Below are 26,115 nucleotides of genomic sequence, written 5' to 3'. Positions count from 1 at the left end.
CGGCATATAAATGTTGTTAACCAACATCATCATCTACCACGTTTTTTAATGGGGTTTATGTTCTTTCTTTATTTCTTTATTACATTTTCATACCTCCCAATAGCCGAAGCTGTCTGGGCGGTTCTCAGAAATTAAAACCATGAAAAGCATAATAAAACAACCAACAGTCCAAAAACACAAATACAGTATAAAAAGCACAACCAGGATAAAACCACACAGCAGAAATTGATATAGATTAAAATACGGAATTAAAACAGCAAAGTTTAAATGTAAGTTAAATTAGGTGTTAAAATACTGAGAAAATGCAAAGGTATTCAGCTGGCGATGGAAGGAATACAGTGTAGGCACCAAGCGAATCTCTCTGGGGAGCTCATTCCACAGCCGGGGTGCCACATGGGGTGCTTAACTGAAGTTATTTTAACTTGAACTAATGGGATGTATTAGACCATTCATTCTAATGGTCTACTTTAAGTATGACCAACCCTAGATACGTTGGGAAGGATCCAATGGTGCCAGGCTGCTAGTTCTAATGCTGCTGCTGTAGTGTAACAGTGTACATACTTGCACAGTGGAACTAGTGTGATGGAAAGAACCAGACATTTGCCACTATGCTAGTTATGTCACTGGCATATGCTGGCACAATGTCATTAGCGCTTATGGCTGGACACCATTGGGTGCTACCCATTCCAGTGATTTTTAAATGTTCAATTCTGACAAGATAAATATGGCTATAGAATCTTTGATGGTTGCTTTTGAAACCTTCCATGAACATTTTCTCCCTTGTGTCCCAGGTGGAAAGCCACGAATACCTCGTGAAACCTTCCATTGATTCGAACCTCGCTGAGTTGAGAGAGAATATGGATAAACTGGAGGAAAAAATGCAGGGCGTGCTAAAGACTGCAGCCAGGGAACTAAGTATGTTGGGATGGGATCTGTTTCTTCTACAAAGTGCTTTTAGAGTTGTTGTTTTTCCAAAATTGCCTTTCCCCAATCTGATGCTCAAGAATGTTTCACATTCTCACATTTCAACGCAAAATGCTGTGTTGGGCTCCTTTGAAATCTGTTCTTGGATGTTTATCGGGGTCTCCCCAGTGAGAAGTGGTGGATGAGCTTCCTTGAAAATGGCTCGTTCACCACTCTTTATCTTTACTTGTAATGTAAAGCCATGGGATAATTGGATGTCTCTTCTAAGGTCCACTCTAATTTCCTGAATGAAACCCGGCAGGCCCTGCCAGCACTCTGACTGAATTCAGCGTACACTCTAAATCTGCGTTCCTCAACCTGGTGCCTCCTACATATGTTAAATGATAACTCCCATCACTTCACAGTGTGGCTGGCTGGGGATGATAGCAGTTAGAATACAGCACATTCAAAGGGCACCAGGTTAAGGAAGGTTGCCGTAGAATATCCCACCGTGCCCAGGATCCTCTGCAGTACTCAAGGTTTCCTTGGCAGGTATGCAGGGAACCTTCGTCATGCAAGATGATGTAGAAGATGTGCCCTGAAGACTGAAAGCCGGAAAACGGTGGAGATGCTCATGTTTGCCCGTGTCGCTTTGTAAGGAAAATAAAATGCTTCACAAAATCTATAAAGTGTTTCTGTGTTGCATCTAACTTTGGGGTTTATATGCATTGCCCAAGCTTGCACATTTACAGTTGCGAGGTCTTTACTGCTAAATCAGCCAGTATCATTATGGGTTGTGTGGAGTAATTGGTTAGGCGGCTGGCAGAGGATGCTTCTTGGGCTGCAGACTACTGTCTGGAGCAGCCTTCCCCCAGGTGATGCCCTCCAGGTGTTTTGGACTACAACACCCATCATGCCCGACCAATAGGGCTGATGGGAGTTGCATTTCAAAGCATCTGGAAAGCACTAGGCTGGGAGAGGGTGGTTTGGAATATAAAGCAGCTCCTAAAGACCCACAGGTTGGCAGTCCTGATCCTATTTATTTATTTATTAATTACATTTATATACCGCCCAATAGCTAGAGCTCTCTGGGCAGTTCACAAAAATTAAAAACATTCAAAGTATAAAACAACAGTATAAAACCATAATATAAAATACAATATAAAAGCTCAACCAGATAAAAACAGCAGCAATGCAAAATCCTAGAAGGTTTGTAATTTTGAAATGGGGAAGGCAGGGGCAGGTGTATTCATTTATCCTCTGCGATGGCTCTGTCAATCCCAAGTAGATCAATAAATGACCCTTTTGGAATGCCCCCCATTCCCCTTGCCAGTTGGGGAGAACTTCGGTGGTATGGTGTTTCCCTTTAGACATCCCTGTGTTGTAAGGAAACCCGCAGCTTAAAGCACCTCTTCTAACTCCCTTATCAAGCCAGCTAGGTGTTAGGATGTGTTCCAAGCCCTGTGACTATGAGTTAACTTCTCAGCAGGTGGCCTGGTACAACATCAAGCAGTGAAAGCCAGCCAAGAGAGAAATTTGACTCACTGAGTGGGGATAATGAAAATGTGATTTGTGTGTTTATAATGCCACAATCAGTCATGCGTTTTATTCTGTCTCCCCACATTTCTTCCCATGGAACAGGCTTGGAAGCTGGCAAGAGCATCAAATTAGAATGCAATGCACAATTTGGGCATTTTTTCCGAATTACTTACAAGGAGGAGAAGGTTCTGCGGAACAATCTGAAATATAAGATCTTGGAAACCCAGAAGAACGGAGTGAAGTTCTCCAACAAGTAGGTGAAATGCAGAGGACAATCCTTTACATTGAAATGGCGGCCAAAGTAATTTCTATACTGCCTAGTAAATTAATGAAGAGTTACGATGGAAGTTTGTGGAAGTTTGCAAATATTTATTGTTTTGTGTTTTTGTTCACGTGCAGCCCACTGAAAGAGATCAATGAAGAATACATAAAGAGCAGGAAAGAGTATGAACAGATGCAGGATGTTGTTGTTAAAGAAATAATCAATGTTGCATCAGGTAAGGAAGGCAGAAGGCTATGGTTATACCTGAATCTGGGCCTGTTCAGACAACGTGCTAAGCCATGGTTAGGCCACTAACCCTTTTGGAGCTAATGGTTAATGAGTGTGTTTAAACCGTGGTTATGTAGTCACCTTGATTAGGAATGGTTCACACGACACGCTAAGCCATAATGTTTAACTCAAAATACTTAGCCACCGTGGTTTAGCTTGTCTTCAGAACAGGAGCACTGTCAGACCTGTTCCAAAGGACATTTCGACATCTCTTCCCTTTAATCCTCTCACACATCAATTAGGAAGGGGGGCATAAGTCAATTGTCTCTATTTTATAACATTGAAATGTGTCAGGTCAGGACAATTTAGGCTAATTCAGGAAAGCATTTTGCATGCATACAGTCATACGTCTACTTGCATGGAAGTTCCATTGGAACCAGTGAGACTTCCAAACCAAATTTACTTGAAGTAACAGGCTGCAGACGTGTTTACATAAACGTCTTGTGAAAGTTTGCAAAAATTCATGAGAAGTTCTTATTTTTAACATGTTGGTTCCAAATTCATCCCTTCCATCAACTGAGAAGGACACTGAGATACGCCCCCAAGCTGAACTCTGTTTAGTTTTTCCTCTAAGATTATACAGTGCTTAGTTCAACCTTTAGTTTTGTGAAAGAATATCGACCACAAGAGTTTGGCACAAATGCCATAGAAGGAAGCCCCAGTGCCTCTTTTCAATGAACATTCCATGAGCTGACATTCCATCATAGCAATTTGACCAATGGTCTTGTGTCTAAAAACTGAAGTGAGTGCTCTAGCAGCGCTGAATTTCAGGCTTTTTGTGAGGTCACAGCAGCTCAGCCAGTGGCTGGAGAGGGCTTTAAGACTGGCAGGAATTGCCAGCCCGTGGGTGCTGCTTTTGTCACAGTATTATTTTTTGGTAAATGTGTTTTTAATTTGACAGTTTGCATCACTGCTCGCCTTTAAGCATCCTCAAACAGTGCCCACACAGAACCCCTGGGTTCATAAATAGGATATAGATTCAAGCACCTGTAATCCAAATGCCTCTTCTGTTCACTTGTCTTGCAGCTGTACCAGAGTGAGCTTTTTTCTGGGTGAATTGAGGCATAAACAGCAACATCCTATCTTTTTGGAAAAGATAGGGATGGAAACAAATAGAATGGCTTATGGATTTCTCTTAAACAAGATGTTCCAGATTGCATGAGTACTCAGGTCTAGTGGCCATCTAAGTACTTGGGCACAGGAGCTAAAAAACACAGTTTCCAAACCATCAGCATGGCTGATTCCTCCTCCTCCTCTTCTTATTCTTCATAAAATATAGCATAAAAATACAAATATACAAAATTTAAAACAATTTAGACAACTAAAAACAGTGTCATTAGAATACTAGATCTGTTTAGATGGCTGGCTTAGATGCCCCATCATATGCCATTAAATGCCTGGGAGTAGAGGACAGTCTTAACCTGGCGCCGAAAAGATGACAGCGTTGGCGCTAGGCGGGCCTGAGTGGGGAGCGAGCTCATTCTATAGTCAGGGGGCCACCACTGAAACGGCCCTCTCCCTTGTCACCACCCTCAGAGGGCCCCACCATCACCAGATGTTGATTGTAGTGCCTGGGTACGTTCAGGCCAGGAGAGGCATTTCATCAGGTATTGCGGTCCTGAGCGAAATATATGTCAGGTTGGACTTTGTGGCAATTAACAAAACACAGACACAATTCCGAAAAGCTAACAGCTGCTTTGAATGAAAACAAAGCAGTGCTTTTCATGCCACCTGCTTTCTGTATTCCCTTAAACAATAACGGGTAAGGATATTCCACATAACTTTGAGGTATTGTTGTTAATATTAAAAAAGCATCTTTTTTAAAAGGTTCTTTCGCACAACCGGTCTCCGCCTACACTGGCCTGTTTCGCACGTAATGAAAACTGATGGGTTGAATAAACCTTGGGTTGTCGGGGATGCACAAGATATCTGGAGGGCACCACATTGGGGGAAGGTTGCATGATGTGGTTTAGGGCTCTGTGAATGAAGCAGCCACTATGCAGAAGTGGCTGTAAATTCTTCTCCTAGGCAACCATTGGCTTTTTTTTTAATGATGTTTTAATTATTGCTTTGCGATTGTTCTTAAAAGTTGTTTTTTTATTGTTTGTGAGCTGCCAAAGGATTTTTTTAATTGATTGGGTGAGATATTCAGTTCTTACTTATATAAAATAAGTATGGCCAACAAACAGCTTGTGAGGGGCATAGAACTTGGTCTTTGAGTGGAGACCAATTTGTGTTGCATTTATTTTATTTTATTTTATTTATTTATTTGTTACATTTATATACTGCCCCGTAGCCAAAGCTCTCTGGGCGGTTTACAAAAGTTAAAAACATACAAAATTTAAAACCATAAAAACAACAGTATAAAAACAACAATATCCATTTAAAAACAACAGTTCTGGGGTCCGTTAAAAAACAAACGTAGCGTTGTTAAATGGTGTTAAATTGGCAACAAAAGGCGCAGGCATTTTAGTCCACCTTGAAGCAATTTAGCCGAGGAGAGCTTTAAGGAAAAGCCTGTATAAAAATCCCTATTTTTAATCTGCTCAACTAATGGACAAAGAGATTGTACCAATTAAATCTTTTTGTTCTTCATTTGTGGGTGTTCTTGTGTTTAGTGATGCTGCAGAATTGTCTAGTTGTGTTTTTTCTTCATTTGATTGATTATTATTTTTTGGTGTTATTGCCTGACTCAGAATCCATGTAAGCACTTTACAGAGGGACACCAGGAAAAGCAGTTTCTTATTCCAAGGAACTTACAATCTGAATTTCAGTGTTGGAAGAAAGATAACAAGAGCGGGGTGGGCATTATTAAACATAGTTGATGTATGACATTTCGTTCATTAGGGATAAGGACTAAATGAGGCCAAAGTCCAGTCCTTGACTGCTTGTATCCTGGGGACGCGGGAAGATTCTCCCCATCCGGCCCACCATGGGCCAAATGACATCAGGCCCCTTGACCCATTGGGCACTTCCAGTCAGTACTTCGGCCCGGGAAGGCCCTCATGCAGCAAAGCCAAGGTGCCAGTTGTAAGAGGTGGTTTTGTCCACCCTGCCCCTTCCCTCATTGGGAATGGATACAGCTAGCAGGAAGGGGAGTATCTGATGTTACCTCCAACCAGTGATTGGAGATAACGAGCAGGGCTTCCTATCCCCATTAGCCTTCAAGGAGGAAGGGGAGGAGCCTTGCCCGAGGCCTTGTAAGCCAGGTGGTCTGGTTTGATAGGTCAAATTGGCCCTTGGGCTAGAGATTTCCCATGCCTACTATAGTGTGTGCAAAGGCATTTTGGTGGTATAGCACCCTGTTTGCATGTTACGTTGCTCACCTGTTGCTCGCCAGTGTAGACAGCTCATGTGAGCTGTTAATAGCATGCTCTTTGGACATTCAGTAGACAGATCGCAGTGAGCAACGCGTCCCTCAGGTGGAGACTGTCCCTTCCCCCTTGGAAGTGTTGCTAGATGTTTCAACAGCACTGCTGTTCCGTGAATGTTATGGTCATAGGGCCATTATAATAACATTAAATGCATTTTTATCTCACCCTTCCTTGCAGGAGCTTGGGGTGGTGTACGTAGTGCCCCCATGCATTTCTCACAACAACTCTGTGGCTGGTAGGTTAGGCTGAAATGGGGTGACTGGTACAGGATCGGAGGTGACAAGGGTATTCCTCTTCACTCTGCCTGCCCTCCATCCTAACCTACCTCCTCAGAGTTGCTGTGAGAAATGCATGGGGGCATCACATACACCACCCCCAAGTTCCTGCAAGGAAGGGTGGGGTCCTTCTCCATGAGCTCCTGCCAAAGGAAGTGAGGCAGGTAGCTACCAGGAGGAGGGCCTTCTCTGCTGTGGCACCCAGGCTGTGGAATGAGTTCCTAGAGAGGTTCGTCTGGCACCTACGTTACACTCCTTTCAACATCAGGTGAAGACCTTTTTATTGTCCCAGTATTTTAACCTGGTGAAATTCCCTCTTCGTCACAACAGTTAAAGATGCAGGAGTATAGCTAGAGTGACCAGATACAAAACTGGGCAGGGCTCCTGCAACTTTAACTGTTGTGATGAAGAGGGAATTTCTCCAGGGGCTGCCTACATTATTATTATTATTATACCTGCTCAAATTCCCTTTTCTAGATAACTGTTAAAGATACAGGAGCCCTGTCCGCCTTCCCATATGGTTAGCCTACTGTTAGTGGAACTTAAAAGTGTAGCACCATCACCACCATGGCTGCTAAAGGAAAAGGATTGGGACATGTGTAGTTCGCTTTCCATTGTCTCTTAAGTCCAAGTCTCCTCCTACACTCGCATGTTCAGCAATAGTTATTAGGTGAACTATTAGCTATTAGGGTGAGGCCCCCTAATTTTGGGCGGGTGGGTACTGGGAGCAAGATCTTAACGATTTTGTTTAATGGTACCTTTCATATTTGATTAGCTAACACTGCATCCCTCTCTAATGTTTTCATCTGGGGTGATATCTCTGCAGTTGTTTCTCCAGTACCCTTTTGTGTGTAGAAATTGGTCTCTCAACATCTGGCCAAGTGTACTTGCATGGTAGTCATTAGCTCTTGAATTTTGGCAATAAAATGCATGGTTGGGAAACTGTGTAAAAGCAAATTGGAATGGCTGTGCATATTTTGGTTGGGGTGGGGGAGATGATGTCAAGAAGATTGACGCAAATTTCTGCGGAAGCTTTGATGTTTAACAGGTCTGACTTGTCAACTAATTTATGTTATCGGTGTTCGAACTAGTGATAAGGAAGGCAAGACGTTTTTTCCACAGCCGGGATGGATATCAAGAGGCGTAATTGGATGTTACCTTTCTACTAGTTTTTATTTAGCTGTGCAATGAGGTGGCAAAGGTTTTCGGTGGAAAACTTTCCAGAGAGAGTACTAAAACGTGCAAGAGCAATTACCCGGGTGTGCATTTGCGGAATGAACTTTCTAAGCACTGAAACAGTGTCCCTTGATAGTTTACCTACTTTGGAGGCTCTTCAAATAAGGAGCTGAATCCTGAATATCTCAATGTGTTCTGAGTGTAGTAAGTTTAAAATGCTTACTTGGAGTCTAGTGATATTTGGCTCAATCCAGTAGGGGTGTGCACGGACCCCCCGCTCCGCCCCGCGGGCCGATCCGCCCATACTCTGCTCCTCTTCGCCTCGGAGCTCCTCTTCGCCTCGGAGCTCCGGCTCCGAATCGGAGCTCCGCAGTGGAGGGGAGTGGCGCCAGGTAAGGCCGGGAGAGGAGGGCGGGGGGGGGGTTACTGGGCTCTGCCGCCGTCGCCGCCCATGCGGTGACGGCGGCAGAGCCCGAAAAGGGACCAAGGGGGAGGGGGGCCTTACCTGCCTCCGTCCGTGGTCCGTCGGCTTCTTCAATTGAGCCCGCGGTTCCACCAGGAAGTCTGGGCCGCAAGTGCAGCCCAGACTTCCTGGTTGAACCGCGGGCTCAATTGAAGAAGCCGACGGACTGCGGACGGAAGCAGGTAAGGGAGAGGAGGGGGGGTTTACCGGGCCCTGCCGCTGTCGCCACATGGGCGACAGCGACAGCGGCAGGGCCTGGTAAACCCCATTTATCTTTCCGGCAGAGCTCTGGATCGAGGCGAAGGATCCGCCTTCACCTCGATCCTCTTTGCCACGCTCCGCCGGCCCCCCAATCCTCTTTGCCTCCGCCTTAAGGGGAGGCGAATCACCCCGCTCCGCTTCTAATTCGCCGGTCCGATTAGAAGCGGAGCACATCCCTACAATCCAGAGTTGACGCCTTGCAAAAGAATGTGGTGCGTAACTCAGGCCCTGGCTTTCAGGGCAAGGGCAATGCATTCTGATGTAACAGTAAAGTGTGGTTTCCCCAACACCAGGAACGGAGTGGGATACTGCCATTGCATTCATGTCCTGCTTGTGGGTTTCCCTGTGGGCAGCTGGTTGGCCAATGTGTGAACACAATGCTGGACTGGATGGACCCTTGGTCTGATCCAGCAGGGCTCTTGGTATGCTCTGAACTAGCCAATTTTTCAGAGCACGAGGAAGAATTGTATCTGGCTGATTCCTTCTCTTCACTCCAACACATGGAAGAGTCATCCAGTGACACCAACCAGCCCAGGTGGGCAGACTGTCCACTGCATTGCATCACTCTGCTCGTTTCTACGATGCGTAATGTCTGTCTGTAGATTTGTTCCACCAATCCTTGTGGGATACTTTCTTCCGTTTGCATCTTTTTTTTCAAGCTCCGGCTCAACAAAGTGGGCTTCTGTATTCAGAAAGCATAATAGTTTTATTTATGTCTTTATGCTGTTTTATTTCTGCTCATGGTAATATTACACTTTTAGACTGCCCATCAGCTGAAGCCCACAGTTAAAAACCATAAAATAACAAGAATAGATAAATTTAAGACATTAAAAGTTAAAAAAGGCAATATAAAAACCAGCTAAGTTTAAAAACAGGGAAAGCCTGTGTGAAAAGGTATGTTTTCAGGAGGCATTTAAAAATGTTACGTTTTTAAATGCACAAGGGAGGGTTTTCCAGGGAAGGCCTGCTGCTGAGGTTCTTCGTGGCTGCATTCTGTTTGTTTCGCAATGGCCAGTAGGACCTCCTATGAGGATCGTAGTTGTCGTCCGGGTATATAAAGGAAGGAGGTCTGCTAGGTATGCTGGTCTCAAGTTATTTAGGGCAACAACATAACCTTATATATGACTTGGTAGCTAACAGGTAGCCAGTGCAGTTCTTTTAACACAGGTTAACCACACACATGGGTAGCCACACATAGAGCGCGTTACAGTAGTATGATTGTACTGGCCTTAATGGTTCTTTGATTATTATTGGCTGCCTAGAGGGCCTTTGTGGTGGAACAATACTGATATATTCACGTCTTGCATTTCCGGCCTTTGGCTGGTTAAAGCCTGTGGAGCAGACAGTGATAGAATTCTCTCAATGGCAACACTGGCTGGGAATGATGGGAACTGTAGTCCATCACATCTGGAGGGTATTCGGTTGGGGAAGGGAGAGGTGGAGGGGAGCTCATTTATCGTTCCTCCCACCACCATTTTTTTTCTTTTGGCACAGTTCAGTTTTGTCCAGACAAAAGCGTCAAATAATTATTTTCCTGGAACTGGCAAAAGGAAACGTCATCAAAGAAAGCTTTATTAGCACAGTCCTCCAAAAGCATCATATACATTTTTTTTAAAAAATGTATATTTTATGCAGTATTTTTAAAACATCTTCATATATGCATGTATATAAAGATGTTGTTGTCTGCTGAAAAACAGCACCCGAATCACATCAGCAAGCCATCTAAAAATGGTTCTCAGCATTTATGAACATAAAAATCAATACATCAGTCAATAAAATGCAAGCAGAATAGCAGATGAAAGATCCACAAGCAAATTGAAACGGCCGCCATTTTTGAAAGGTCTCCATTCAGCCAACCAGGAATGCCAGGCCTTCACTTGTTGCCAGGAGGCCCACTTGAATCCCAGAAGCTGGGTCTCCAAAGGGAAAGGCCATCTCTGTGTTCACCTTGGGTAAGGAGGGAGGCAGAGACTCCCTTGAGATACTCAGACTCCAGATTGTGTAGGTCATGAACCCAATTCCCCCGCCTCCTGCCTCCATCCCAATTGGGGTCTCTCCTTCCGCGTCTCTAATGGCAGCACAGAAACGACAATGCCTTTTAGGATCACTGGGAGGAGAGGCACGGAGTGGCCAGCCTCCCTACTTTTGCGCAAATTAGCAGTGCAGAAACAGCGAGGCCTTTTATGACTACTGCTCTAGCCTGCTCATCCCTCAGTAACCCCACAGTAGCCTCCTGTCCCAGTGACCTTGCGCAGGATCGCTGGGATGGGGCTGAAGATAAAGCCTCCTTACTTTTGTTTGTGTGAGGGGTGGGAAGGGGGGATGGCCAAAACCAAATGCAGGCAAAAAGTTTATTCCCCCCTGATGTTCAAGGTCAGCCATAGCACTTTGATCTGCGCCTGGAAGCAACCAGGTAGCCTGTGCAGTTGACCCTATGAGGAGAGACTGAAAGAACTGGGCATGTTTAGCCTGGAGAAGGGAAGATTGAGGAGAGACATGATAGCGCTCTTCAAATACTTGAAAGGTTGTCACACACAGGAGGGCCAGGATCTCTTCTCGATCACCCCAGAGTGCAGGACATGGAAAAATGGGCTCAAGTTACAGGAAGCCAGATTCCGGCTAGACATCAGCAAGAACTTCCTCACTGTTAGAGCAGTATGACAATGGAACCAGTTACCTAGGGAGGTTGTGGGCTCTCCCACACTAGAGGCCTTCAAGAGGCAGCTGGACAGCCATCTGTCAGGGATGCTTTAGGGTGGATTCCTGCATTGAGCGGGGGGTTGGACTCAATGGCCTTATAGGCCCCTTCCAACTCTACTATTCTATGATTCTGTGACCTCGGATGCTCTCTGAGCTGCAGTGTTCTGTACTGGCTGCTCCTTCTGGCTGTTTTTCAAAGGCAGCCCCAAGTACAATACCTTTTGAATCATCAACGCGAAATTCCTAAAGCATGGAGGGCAGAAGGTGAAAGCTTATCTGAGAAGTGAGGCCGCAGTTGGCTCGTTAGCCTAAGGCACGAGGTTCTGCACCCCTACATTAGGGAGTATGCAAATCATCCACCCCCAAATAAATTTACCAAGTTATCTGCTGCAACAGTGGAAGTCAATAGCAGGGGTTGATGCCAAAACGGCACTGAGATTCCTTTAGGGTTTCTGCACAGTGAAAGCTGCATTGAGCTCTGCTCCTTTTCCGACAGGGTACAAGGAGCCCATCCAGGTCCTGAACGACGTCATAGCCCAGCTGGATGCCATCGTCAGCTTTGCCCAAGTGTCGAATGGGGCGCCGGTGCCTTACATCCGCCCAACAATCCTGGAAAAGGGGGACGGGAGGATCGTCCTGAAAGGTGCGCGGCACCCCTGCATTGAAGTTCAAGATGACGTCGCCTTCATCCCGAACGACGTGACCTTTGAGAAGGGCAAGCAGATGTTCCACATCATTACCGGTAAAGCCTTCATTTATAGGGCCATGTTCATGTTGCCTCCCTGCCACCTGCCCTGCTTTTGAGTTGCGTGTGATGCTTTTTAAAATTCTCTGTATCCTATCCTCGAAGCAGGCAGGAGAAAGAGTCCCTAGACTGGTATTTTGCACTGATCATTTTGGAGGGGGCGGGGAGGCGCGTTCAAGCAAGCCTTAGCGTTTTGGTTGATGCCGTGTTGGCCCAGCATGCAAATTAGTGGGGGTGACTTTCGCGAGGTGCAGACACAGAAATAAACACGGAGGGCCGTGGCTGCAGGGGCGGTTGTGGCGCTACCCCACAATTGAGTATCTTGCATATCTCTAGATATACAATGGACAACCATCTGTCAGGGATGCTTTAGGGTGGATTCCTGCATTAAGCAGGGGGTTGGACTCGATGGCCTTATAGGCCCCTTCCAACTCTGCTGTTCAATGATTCTAAGTATGTCTCTTAAGTATGGAAAGTTAGAACTGAGTGGGTGTGGTTTGTGATGTAATAAGTGTGTGTGGGGGAAGGGAGTATATAAGGAGAGTGTTGGGAGTTTGTGAGGGGTGTGAGTTTGAGGAGGGAGGGGGAGAGAGTTGTTTATTGAGGTGTTTGGATTCTAGGGACTTCGGATTGGTGTGAAGGCAGTGAGGTGGTTGGTGTGTGGAGCGTTTAGATCAGGCAGGATTGAAAGTATTATATTTTGATTTAAAGCTTTTAAATAACAATAAACTTTATTCCCACAGTATATTTTGAGAGATCCTATATTAAACCTGTTTCCCTCATAGCTAGGGGAAAAGTTTTAATCTAACCCTCCCTCAGGTTTTCAGGCCTGAGAAGGGTTTGTGTAAAGGTCAGTGACGTCGCAGCGGTGGCTGGGCTGATTGCGGAAGACAGTCTGGAGCAAACCCACCTCTTATGTTTGTTCCTTCTCTTTACCTGTTTGCTTGTTTCATTCCTCCTCTCCTCTCCTCTTCAGGGAAGACCCAGATAGGACGATTTGTTCTGCTTTTGTCCCAGCTTAAATCTATGCCTTTGTGGAAGATCCTCCAACTTTCCTTTAGTGATCCTTCACTTTTATTGACCTCATCTCTTGACCTCATCTCTTTATTGACCTCATCTCTTTCTCCGCTGTGGCCCCCCGGTTGTGGAACGAGCTCCCCAGAGAGGTCCGCTTGGCGCCTACACTGTACTGCTTTCGTCGCCAGCTGAAGACCTTTTTATTCACTCAGTATTTTAACACTTAATTTTAACTTAAATTTAAATTTTACTGTTTTAACTCTGTATTTTAATCCTATATCAACTTTGCTGTGTGGTTTTATCCTGGTTGCGCTTTTTATACTGTATTTCGTAATTGTGTTTTAAACTGTTGGGTGTTTTACTGTGGTTTTAATTTTTGTGAACCGCCTAGAGAGCTTCGGCTATTGGGCGGTATAAAAATGTAATAAATAAATAAATAAATAAATAAATAACAGTTGCAACAATTACGGAGGGATGGGTATTCCTGACTTGGGGGGCGGGGGGAAAGCTGCTGAGTTCATGGCAATGGGATATACAGCCAATGGTCTGGGCACAGTCTGACCCTGGGCTGACCCATTGGGTTTCCAGCATAGCTCCTTAGCACAAGAACTCTTTCCCTCCTATTATGCTCCTGTAACAGACCCCTTCTCTTGTCTGGCATCTGGCACTGGCATCTGTAGGAACCAGACTTTGCCAGACTTTGCATATATGAAACTTGACTCCCTCTCCCCCACCGTGACTCGGCCTTGTGTTAAATAGGTACATGGAGGAGTCACCTGCAGGATGCTTGATCAAGGCCACGTCAGGCTATTGTCTCTTCATTTTGAATTTGCAGCCCCTCTCTGGGCGTTAACTGCTCTCCATAAAGATACCTTTGATCATGAAATCTTGCCTTTTCCTTGTGGTTGTTGGCTGAGGGCCATTTGCCTTTCTACTTCCTGGAACCCAGGTGTCTCACCTTTCCCCCCTCCCTCTCACACACACACTTTTGCAAGCTGCTTTGGTGATTCAGTTTTAGGATTTTGATCCCTGATAAGAAAGCTTTAGTAAACTAATTCTATGTTGCATTTATTTTAAAAGTGAGTGACCAGTACAGAACGGCTTTCTGCTTATTCTCAGCCCAATATTCTCAGTTGGGCTCAGGAGTTGATTTGCCTGTTTTGCATCGCCCGAGGGAAGCTGCCTTATACTGAGTGAGATCATGGGTCCATCTAGCCCAGTATCGTTAACACTGACTGGCAGCAGTTACCCAGGGTTTCAGGCTAGATTCCTTCCTAGCCCTACCTGGAGATGCCGGGGATCAAACCTGAGGCCTTCTGCGTGCAAAGCAGGTGCTCTATCACGGAGCCATGGCACCTCTTCATACATCCTAGCCTGCTTTCGTGGAGTTTAAAGGAAGTCCAGGCCCGGCCTTCTCCATAAGTACAAACCCTAAGCCTGGATTGCGCACATGAGGAGTCTGTGCCTCTATCCCTGCAAGGTAGGACAGGCTTCAAGATGCCCTGAGTTGCATATTTTGGAGGTAGAGCTGCTCCTCAGTGGCTTTCTCCCAAGCCAGAACATGGGCAAAGGGCCCTTTAATCCTTTAATTAACAAAGGTTTGGGCAGATGTCAGGGACCGCTGCTGCAGGTTGCTCCATCCTCCCAGCAGCAGGGAGTGAGATGGGAGGGTGGCCAAGGTCCCAGCACAGTGTCACGGGGGTGTCCACTGAGCAGCCCGAACCCTGCAAACAACTGCAGCTGGGGAAGGGGCATGTGCGAGGGTGAGCCAACCTTGCAAGAAGGCAGGCAGGAGAGAGCACCAAGCTGGGAATGTGTGGAAGGGCAGTGGAAAGCAGAAGCGGGCAGAGAAGGGGGAGGAGCAGGAAGACGAGGCGGCCCAGGCAAAACCCCAAAAGGGGCAAAATCAGCAGGAAGAACAAGGCAAGTTGACTGAGGCTTAGGAGGCTTTCTTTTCTATGGCCTTTCCCAGCCCCAGAGGAACCCAAGGGGGCACTACTGTTCCCTGGGTAAGCAGTAGTGGGCAACTTAGACCTTCTGCAGAAGAGGGCTGAGACCTCTGACTCACCCAGGCAAGAGTAGATGACCGCCCCCCCCCCCCGGGGCAGGAAGATGGGAATACTATTAACCCAGAGACTGCTGTCAAGTAGCCTCCTACAGGAGAGGGGGAGGGGGTCTATTCTAGTCACCTGTTTTGCAGAGGAGAAGAGCAATCCATGTGCACACACACACACACACACACACACACACACACACACACTCACATCCCGAGACTTACCTTCTATCCAGGAAGAATGAGGCGAAACTACTCTGAGCCTGGCTCATCACTTCTGGCCTTAGCAAACGCAGAGGGATTGGATGCTTGAAGAGAAACAGGAAGAACTCTCCAAAAAGGAATTAACAGCTTGTTCCCAAGCGGGGCCAAAACTGAGAAGTCCCGACTTACCTGAAGGCCCCTTGGGAGGGCGAAGGCTGAGCTCCTTGCCAGAAATGCAAGGAAAGGGGGTGGTGGGTGGGGGACATGTACTGCAAACGAGAGAGTCTTGTGGTCCTTAAATGTGGAGAACCTGTCCCTCCCAAGTGATGTAACTGGGAGAGGGCACGTAAGCCACCAATGGAAAAAAAACCATACCCATGACCGTGTTTTATAGGAAAGCCATGGAGCAAAGCAGCTTTGGCGTTTCCCTACCGGGCGACCCGTACACAGCAGAGTTCTCTCCTTACACGTGTCAGGTGATCACTTCCACGCTTGAGCCGAGATGGGAGTGAGTCACGGAAGAGCGTAGTAAGGGGAAGGACATTGCTCCTGCTGGGAAGAGGATTCTTTTGTCTGCTGCCTGAACCCCTGCTCTCATGAGTGAGTCGTCTGTCAAGCGAGTCGATCATTGCTGATTGTAACCTTGTTCTTGCTGCCATAAGGTCATCATTGGGTTTGGATTATTTGCGTTTTTAAAAAAGCGAAATTGGTGATGTGCCAAAGTTGGCAACCCTTAGAACTGCAAAAGATTTCCAGCTGCCACTTCCACGACAGTAAGCAGTAAGTTGAAATGCTGGTGGAAGCAGGGTCTGGATGATTCTCCTCTGCAAAAATAATAAGGTTATGCCGAACCTCAGGCGTGCCTTAGGTTGCTGAGAAGGCCTCTGAGCTGGGCTCAAGAAACCAGGGCTGCTGCTTTAACGTCTTGGCCGTACTTGCTTCGCAGGTCCAAACATGGGAGGGAAATCGACCTACATCCGCCAGACGGGGGTGATCGTTCTCATGGCCCAGATCGGATGTTTTGTGCCGTGCGACTCCGCAGAAGTGACGATTGTTGATTGCATCCTGGCTCGGGTGGGAGCAGGAGACAGTCAGCTGAAAGGGGTGTCTACCTTCATGGCGGAAATGTTGGAGACGTCTTCCATCCTTCGGTAAGAAAGTGTGTTGGCTTTCGTTCGTTGAGGAGGGTGTGCGAAACGTGCAAGCCCTTCTGTAGGCTCAGGGACCTCCCCTGAGGGGCTTCTAATGTAGGACAGGTCATCTGTAGACCTGCCCCCCCCCTACTGCTATACCCATCATCCTGCATCGTACCTGCCAACTTCCTTTTTTCCTTGGCTTGTTGGGGGAACTTCTTGAATTACCTCTGAACTCTTTTCCCCAGATCCCCATAGTTTCTATGGTTCTAGGTCCTCCTTCTAGGTTTCAGAACTTTTTATTTCCTGCCATCATCCCTCTATTTCCAATGCTCAGGTTGTGAGTGTGGTTTTTCATGTAGCCCAAACAGTGCCACCCCCCCACCCCCCCACCCCCAGGAGATTATCAACAGGCAGGCTTGCAGAAGTAGGACCTTTAGAAGAGAAAAAAAAACCCAAAAGGCCAATGAGGACAGTGTACACTCAGTGAGCATGGAATACTGATTGACAATTGGAGGGTGAGAATAGGAAATGCGGAGCTGGGGGCACAGGTACCACTTGTCCTACCAGTTACCCAACATGCTCTGCTTGTACAAACCTGCCCATTTGTTTGCATCATTTATGGAGGCTTTGCTCTGAAGCAAGGTGGACGGCTCTCAGGGAAAGGGTCTTTCCTATTGACAGTGGAATGGCCTTCCTGAACGTACATTTGCCACAAATATGTTTCAGGTGGCAGAAGCTTTGGGTGGGCTTTAGTTATTCAGCTATGGCGTCTGATTTATTTTAATGCTAATGCGTTTAGGAATTGTAATTTTTTTTTTCAAATTTTGTATGGTAATTTTCATTTTCATTGGGTTTAAAAATGATAGTTAAAATAATAAAAACTTTAGCCATGATGATAACATCATTTCCCGTGCTACTGGTTCCTGGCCCTGTTATGGCCCGTCTTGCCTTCCTTTTGCCTCTTGCCTTAGTTTCATTACTGGGGAGTTACACCTGCATACGGGAAGCTATTAGCAGCATAAATACCCGCCACTAAACAACTATTCAAAACCACTTTTGTCTTTTGAGATTTTAGAAGGTGGAATGAAAGCTGTGATTCTCATAGCTGAATACACGGGACCCCAAACGTTCTGTTCTGCACAAAAACATAAGAGCCGTGCTGGATCAGGCCAAGGGCCCATCTAATCTGCATTGTGTCCCCCAGTGGCCAGCCAGACACGTGTGGGGAGCCCACAAGCAGGACATAAGCACAATTATAGCACCCTGCCGCTCATGTTCCCCAGCCACTGGTATTTAGAGGCATGCTGCCTCTGACCCTGGAGGTAAGAGATAGCCGTGGTGGCTAGTAGTTAACGATAGCGTTTTCCTCCAGGGCAGGGCAAGACAGGGAGTGATGGTGAGTGATAATTTGTCCAAGGCTATGTTATGAGCTCGTCCTTACATAAGTATGTGAATCTGCACTTCCCAGGACCAAATCTAATACATCTATTAAACACTAATTTTATTGATGTTTTTCTTTGTACGGGCCTTTGTGTGTGTGTATAAGGAAACCACGGTGACCTTCAAATGCCTCACTCGGGCTTCCCCTGACTTGTAATCCAATCGTGACAGGACTCTGTTTTACTGCTTTTGTTGTAACGTTTTAAAGCTATTTATTGTTTTATATTGCTTTTTACATTGGCTTTTAGGGTATATTGTATCTGTTTTAATGTAAACCGCCTGGAAAGCCTGGGATGTCAAGTAATCTAGAAGCAGCTTAAACAAACAAGTGAATGAATGTGTGTGTAGAAACCTCCCAAATTAGGGTAATACTTTATCAGATGATGTAAGCTCTGGCCCACGAAAGCTTGTGCCACAATACATAATGGATCTGTTCAGACGACGCGCTAAACCATGGTTAGGCCGCTAACCCTTTTGCAGTAAATTGTTAGTGAATGTGTTTAAACCATGGTTATGTAGCCATCATGGTTCACATGACATGCTAAGCTATAATGTTTAGCTCAAAATGCTTAACCGCCATAGCTTAGCGTGTCACTTAACCACCATGGCTTAGCGTGTCAACTGAACAGGGTTGCTGTTTGCTTTTTGAGCTGTTCTAAATGTAACCACTTTAAGAGTCAAATGGAGTGTCTTTCTTTCATTTTAGGACTGCAACAGAAAACTCGCTAGTCATCATCGATGAGCTGGGAAGAGGAACATCTACGTATGATGGGTTTGGATTGGCATGGGCAATCTCAGAATATATCGCCAGCAAAATTGGAGCCTTTTGTATGTTTGCTACTCATTTTCACGAACTGACGGCACTCGCTGACCAAATTTCCACTGTGAATAACTTGCACGTCACAGCACTAACCACTGAGGAGACCCTGACGATGTTGTACCGTGTGAAAAAAGGTGAGGTGCGCCACGGAGTTGGGATGGAAAAAATCAGCCTTGTTTGCTGTAGAATGAACACACTGTTCCTCCACAAAGTTAAATGGCTGATTGCCTCAAAGACAACATTTTGTAATTTTCAAACTTTGCAATTTTATCTATCTTAGTTTCACCGTTGCCCTTTCTTTTAATGTCTCGGTGCAGATGTTACATTTAACCATAGTTTAGTGTTATATCTGAATAGCCTGGTTTGGGAGTGACTGCAAAATGGAATGGGACGCTGTGGCCTGAAGCAATTCACTAGCCATTGTTTGAGGACACTGTGACAAAACTACCCACCGTTTGTTCTTGGGTTATAACTCTGGGCTGCTTCTCCCTCAACAACCCAACATTTTGGGTTCTCACAGCATGGAAAACAACCCATGGACCCGTTGTTTAGCGCAGTGGAACTTTCTGAGCTCCAAACAACCCACAGTTAATAAACCATAGTTTCTTTCATTGTGTGAACTGGGTTAAATTCTGCACTGCTTGTGTCCTGTATGGTAATACCCGCTTCTTTTTCTGTCATCAGAATCCCCTCCAGTTTGTATGTACCCCCCTCTCCTTGTTAGTTTTGGTGGCTTGCCTTTGATAGTCTTTGTCGATATATTTGTATATCGCATTTCCCACAATAACATTGTGCTCAAAGCCATTTACAAAGCAAATATCATCCCCATAATTATAATGCATTACAATACAACATTAATTTAATTACAGTTCATTTAAAATGTATTAATATTTGAATGAGCACAAGACATACCAGTAGGTCAGGTAATAATATCCAGCGCCAATTATAACATATACGCGCAATGAGCAAGTCACTAAACAGTTCATGTTGAGAGATCTAATGATCAGATAACTCATCTGCATCAAGATTTTGCAGTGGCAAAAAGGAGAAAGAAAGAAAAAAAAAAAACTCAAGGCATTTCTCCAGCACCAGAAAGACGTCCTACTCTCACCAGATTCCCTTGTCCTGAACAAAGAATTGTGATGCTTCTGATAATCCAACTAAACTGGCATTTTCCCTTTCACATTGTTCTCCCACTTTGATTCTCTTTTGCTGCTTGGGGATGTTTACTGTGACAAAGCTTAAAAGCTCCCTGAATCGGACTGACTTCCAGATTTGTCCAGTTGTTGGAATTATGTTTGGTCGCTAGAAGTCATGGTGGGGCTTGACCTTGATATCCCTTTCAGGCAGCTTCCTCCCCCTTAGAATAAATATCATAGAATGGGATGGATGGGTTGTTGCTTCCCCTTTTGGGAACTGAGACCGATGTTGCTTCTTCCAGGGGCTTGCGATCAGAGCTTTGGCATTCACGTAGCAGAGCTGGCTGCCTTTCCCAAGCACGTGATAGAGAGCGCCAAGGCGAAGGCTCTGGAATTAGAGGAGTTTCAGAACATTGGGCTGCCCCAGGAGGAAGACGAAGAGCCAGCGGCCAAGAGATGCTACAGAGAGAAGCAGGTTTGTTCATCTTTTATTCACGTTTTCATCTCTCAAACATTTCATACCGAACTCATGTACTATTTATTCGCTTGTTGTATTTATATCTCGCCTTTCCTCCAAGGAGACCAGGGAGGCATGCATGCATGATCCCTTTCCTCTCCATTTTATCCTCACAGCAACCCTGTGAGGTAGGTTAGGCTGAGAGTCAATGACCTGTTCCAGATCCACCAAGCTGCCTCTTCTTCTGCATAATTTGTTGCGCGTGTACCCTGCCCAAAAGCAAAGGGCAGGGTGTGGGGAGACACACTTCTGTACGTGCATTAGGGACTCTAAATGTACTCACAGACCTTAAAACATGTCCCCCCCTCCCCCGGTTTCATGGCAGTGCTGTGAACACCACCTCTTCCACTTCTTGTTTAAATGCCTATAGGAAAAGCATGGAGGGAATATCAATTATGGATGTAACATGGATGCTTCCGTTACATATATTTCATTACTCTTGCCTTGAGGAAAGTGCAGTATTTAACTCTAGACAGGTTAAATAACATCTTTTAATGTTTAAGTGCCTGAAATACTGTGCAAAATGGGCAGACTTTTCCCACCTGTGGTGGAGACACAACCACATTCAAAGTAGGGGTGTGCACGGCCCCCCCGCTCCGCTTCACTTGCAGATCCGCCATTTTCCGGATCGGGCTGCTCCGCCCCGCCCCCGCTCCGCCCACTTCCGCTCCGCTCCGCTCGGAGCTCCGGATCCGGATCCGGAGCTCCGTTTCCCCCCCCCATAGGCTTGCATTGAAAGCTAAAAAATTATACAACTTTTTTTCTGTTCAAGTTAGAAACCTCACGTTTGGCACCATGACACCTCATGGGGGTATACACACGCACGCCAAGTTTCAAAGCAATCCTATCATCCCCTGATTTTTGGGGAATTTTTGAAAATCGGGCACCCCATTCACACCCCTTTCCATAGCTCCGTCAATTTGCACGTTAGAAACCTCAAACTCACCACCATGAAAGCTTATCCAGGGATACATACGCACGCCGAGACTCAAGGCAGTCCCATCATCCCCTGATTTTTGGGGAATTTATGAAAATCCAACACCCCTTTCCATAGCTCCGTCAATTTTGCACGTTAAAAAAAAACCTCAAACTCACCACCATGAAAGCTTATCCAGGGATACATACGCACGCCGAGACTCAAGGCAGTCCCATCATCCCCTGTTTTTTGGCGGGGCTTAAACCTGCAAAATTTGGAACTTCCAAAACTCCAAGTGAGCGCAGGAAGGACTTCTCCCCTGAGTCAAAGCCACACACACACAACATCCCTGCGAGGTGGGCAGGGGAGGAGGGAGGGAAGGCAGGCAGGCATGCAGCTGGCATTTCTGGGGGCATAAGGAAGTGAGCCAAGGATAAGCCAGTAATGCATATAAAATGGAATAAATCAATAAATAAACAAAGGAGGGGTGGAATTAAAAGCAGCAGTGTTGCTCAATAAACAGCAAGAAGATTTTTTTAAAAAAGGCTATATCTGTCTTTTACCAGCAATAGGGGGACGTGCCCGGGGGAGGGGGAAGCAGCTGCCAGTTCAACTCAAGACAGCCACCAACAGCTCTGAGATTAAGAAGTAAACGCTCACTTCAACTCATAACAGGCATCGCTCCACCACTAAAAAGTGAACATTCACTTCAACTCATGATAGGCATTGCTCCACCGTTTTACTCTCTTTGGAAGGCTCTAATGGCCTTCCAGTGCAGGAGAGAGTGGGGGCACGTCCACAATGAGATGCCCTAGGGGAGCTCATCCCCTTGCACCACATCTTTTCAGTTGTTCCCCAAAGTTAGGGTGGGGAGCAGTGCTGTGTTTCTATCTCTTATTCTTGGCTTAGTATATGATTTCAGGTTGTGTTTGTGCATTTGGTGGGGCTACTGTGTTAAAAAACACGGGGAAAAGCCCGTTCAGATGAAGAAAGAGAAGTTTCCCAGAATCCCAAGTTACCTGTTTTGCCTATGCCCTCCTCTAACTTTGGGATCATCATGACCGGGAGCTGACTCTGCCCCTCAGCCCTTTGAAAAAGGTATTTTTCCCGCCGATTTTTTAAAAACTTCTAGCGCGCGACCCGTACGACACAGAAAGTTGAGAGTAGTCTCAAAATGACCCCCATCCACGACTCTCTGTGCACAAGAATTTTCAGAACGATAGCTTAAACCCCCCCCAGTTATCCCCGATTCTTTCCCTCAATGCAATCCTATGGGCGAAAAGCCGAAAACGCCGTTTGAGCCGCGCGGTTGACCCGATTTTCAAAAAAATATAGCACGCGACCCACACGACGCAGAGAGGTGAGAGTGGTCTCAAAATGACCCCCATCCACGACTCTCTGAGCACAAGAATTTCCAGAACGATAGCTTCAAAAACAACCTAGTTATGCGCGATTATTTGCCGCAATGCAATCCTATGGCGAAATGTTTTCAAGATGGCGACCGGAGCGCTCCGCCTGAACTAGGAGCTCCGAAAAATGGTCGCTTCTCTTCGCCTTGCTTCTAGGGGTCCGCGGTCCGCTCCTACTCCGCCTCTGGGTAAGGCGGAGCAGGCCAATCCGCTACTGCTTCTACGCTCCTAATCGGAGCGGATCACACCCCTAATTCAAAGCTTTCGGTTTCGGATACTGGCTATTACCTTCCAAATAACATAGGCTTCCTCCGTTGACTATATTGCTGAATTATTTGGATAAGAATTAGCAGGGGTCTTGAAGACTGTTTTGATTAAATCTATTATTATTATTATTATTATTATTATTATTATTATTATTATTATTAGCTTCCCTCGGAGTAGGCACCTGGAGGAGGACCTTAGATGTTGAGCGTAGTGTATGGGTAGGTTCATGTCGGAGGAGGCTCCGTTAAATGCTGTTAAATGCCTGGGAGAAAAGTCTTGACCTGGCGCCGGGGAAAAAAAATAGTGTTGGCGCGAGGCGAGCCTCATCGGGGAGATCATTCCAAATTGGGGGGCCACCACTGAAAAGGCCCTCTCGGAGGAGGACCTTAGATGTTGAGCGCAGTGTACGGGCAGGTTCATGTCAGGAGAGGCATTCTGTCAGGTATTGTGGTCCCAAGCTGTATAAGGCTTTATAGGTTAAAACCAGCACCTTGAATTGGGCTTGTACAGGCAGCCAATGCAGGCGGGTCAGAGTCGGTCTTATATGATCGAACCTTCTGGTTCCTGTTATCAGTCTGGCCATTGCGTTTTGCACAAGCTGCAGCTTCTGAACCGTCTTCAAAGCCCCATGTAGAGCGCATTGCAATAATCTAACTTGGAGGTTACCAGAGCATAGACAACTGAAGCCAGGTTATCTCTGTCCAGGTAGGGGTGTAGCTGGACCACAAACCAAAGTTGGTAGAAGACACTCCGTACCACCAAGGCCACCTGAGCCTCAAGTGACAGAGATGTTTCTAGGAGGACCCCCAAGCTTCAGGGGGAGTGCAACCCCATCCAGAACAAGTTGAACACCATGGTTAGGAACGGTTCACACTACATGCTAAACCATAATGTTGAGCTCAAAATGCTTAACCACTGTGGTTTAATGTGGCTTAATGTGTCGTGTGAACCATTCCTAACCATGGTGGCTACATAACACTCACTAACCATTTGCTGGAAAAGGATTAGTGGCCTAACCATGGCTTAGCGCGTTGTTTGGACAGCCCCATTAATGTGAGTACCCTTCTGGAACAGAGTTCACGAAGCAGGAGCTGAATTCCATTTCAGAGAAACTCTGGGGAATCTGTGTTCTTATGATGGGCGGGGCTTGAGGCAAATGGGGCGGGGCTAAGAATCCAAAACATGACAGCATATTTTAGCTTAAAGGCGAAAGGAGTGGGGCCAGGAAACCAAAAAATGCTAGCATATTTTAGCTTAAGGTTCTTACTTCCAATAACTAAACCTTAGGAGAGAGATTTCAACCTTTTAGAATATGGAAGAGATTGCCCAGATTGACCACCAAATGAAAGGCAGAGCGGGGTGGAAACCATCTGGCAATGTAGGGAACGGGTGTGTGTGGCCATCTGGGGAACCCTGAGAAAGTCAGCCTGGTTTAACACCTGTGTAAAGCATTATTATCATTCAGTTTACAATTTTGAGCAAACTTCCTCTGGAGCAGCCTTTCCCAACCTTGAGTTCCCAGGTGTTGGGCTTCACTTCTCATCATCCCTGACTATTGGCCATGCTGGCTGAGGATCATGGGAGTTGTAGCTGGACATCTGGGAACCCAAGATTGGGAAAGGCTGCTCTAGAGAATGAAGCTGTTAAAAGGGGCGGCATTCGCCTAATGGAACAACTGAAAAGAACAAACCTGCAAGTCTCGAAGGATTTCCTGCTTTTGATGTATGCCCGCGAGAGAGTTTTGCAAGCCAGTGCTGCTTCCATAACAGAGCAAACATCATCTAGGCACTTGATAATACAGCCGCTTTTGTTCAGTGACAAATATTCATCGTAATGCAAGGAAATATGAAAAGACCTCACTGATTCAATAAGCAACATTTCCTGAGCTTGGCAGAATTGCCCTGGGGAGCTCAAGAGTGGTACCATGTTTCAGTACACTGTTTCCTGTGTGTATGTGTTGAAACACGGTAGTTGTGTCCTATAAAACTGTTGGGGAAGGTGGGGCCCTGCAGATGTTTTAGGACTGAAACTCCTATCAACCCTGGCCAGCATAGCCAACATTATGAGATGATGGGTGTTGCAGTCCAACAACATCCACGAGGGCCACGCGTTGCCCATCCCTGCTGTAAAGGAATCCAGGAGGGCACAAACCATACTTCTTCTCTTTTTTTGCCTTTTTCAGGAAGGTGAAAAAATAATCCAGGATTTCCTTTCTAAAGTGAAAGCGATGCCGCTGGGAGACATGTCTGAAGAGGAGATCAGAGCCAAGCTGCAGCAGCTAAAAAGCGAAGTTTTGACAAAGAACAACAGCTTTGTAAACGAAATCATTTCCCGAACCAAAGTTGTCCCGTGACACGGGAGAACGAAAGAAGTCGCTTGAACTCAGCCTTATTGGGGCGGAGGTATATATTGCTCTCGAACCAACCCGAAACTTTGCCAAAAGCAGTGCTGCCGCCTGTCGCCCACCTGTACCGTAAGGCAAAGCCCATGATACGACATCGTCTCATTGCAGGTTTCTCTGCCATGTTAGGGGCAGCCAACAAAGTGCAGGTGGGGGGAGGGGTTGGGGAAATTTGCAACATTGACATCCCACCATGGATTTTGCCTTCCTCAATGTTACGGGGAGAGAGAGTTGTTGTCACAGGAGCACTAGCTTTGGTGCTAGCCATATCCTGGCTGTAGTTCTGACCTCAACGGAAATAATAACTTTTTTCTTGTCTTGTTTTGTAATGTTTTGCTCCGATCACTCTCTTGCATCAGTTTTACTTTTGAAATGTAGGAATTTGTTGTGCCAGCTATAATGTTTTCTCCTATGTGGCTGAATTTTGAATAAACTACACTTACTCCAGTAGATTAAGAAGCCTGTTAATCTCACAAAAAACACTTGCGGAATTTCACTACCTTTGGCTGGGAACCCTAACGTAAACGCAGGCACTGTATTTAAAACCAAAGCCCACAACAACAACAAAAATAATCTCCCAGATAGAACTGTGCTTGTATAGCTGTGTCGTATATCTTCATACGACTTTCCTGGACATGTTGAATTTATTCTACAGTATTCCAAATTTGAAATTATTATCCGTAAGTAAAGTTCCCGACTTAGCAGCAAAAGTATTTGTTTTCTTTTGCCCTTTTGCTATACGTAACTTTTGAATCAATATTTCTTTTAGTGCTTCTTTCCATACCTAGTTATACCACTTAGTTATTGGAA

General features: G+C 45.9%; 1 protein-coding gene across 1 annotated transcript in view; it reads left to right on the top strand.

Moving 5' to 3' along the window:
* Positions 1-25,752, top strand: part of MSH2 (mutS homolog 2) — an 87,525-nt gene extending 61,773 nt beyond the window's left edge. Inside the window, exons 9-16 of the mRNA XM_063123885.1 lie at positions 792-915; positions 2,545-2,695; positions 2,842-2,939; positions 11,738-11,983; positions 16,207-16,411; positions 18,543-18,790; positions 20,098-20,270; positions 25,087-25,752. Of these exons, the coding sequence (XP_062979955.1) occupies positions 792-915; positions 2,545-2,695; positions 2,842-2,939; positions 11,738-11,983; positions 16,207-16,411; positions 18,543-18,790; positions 20,098-20,270; positions 25,087-25,257 (1,416 nt within the window). The 3' untranslated portion in view covers positions 25,258-25,752. The remainder of the gene's footprint in view (positions 1-791; positions 916-2,544; positions 2,696-2,841; positions 2,940-11,737; positions 11,984-16,206; positions 16,412-18,542; positions 18,791-20,097; positions 20,271-25,086) is intronic.
* The last annotated feature ends 363 nt before the right edge of the window (positions 25,753-26,115 follow it).

The sequence above is a fragment of the Elgaria multicarinata genome, chromosome 4, assembly GCF_023053635.1.
Source record: "Elgaria multicarinata webbii isolate HBS135686 ecotype San Diego chromosome 4, rElgMul1.1.pri, whole genome shotgun sequence".
Taxonomy (NCBI): domain Eukaryota; kingdom Metazoa; phylum Chordata; class Lepidosauria; order Squamata; family Anguidae; genus Elgaria; species Elgaria multicarinata.
The sequence above is the reverse complement of the archived record's forward strand: the minus strand, read 5'-3'. Positions and strand labels throughout refer to the sequence as shown.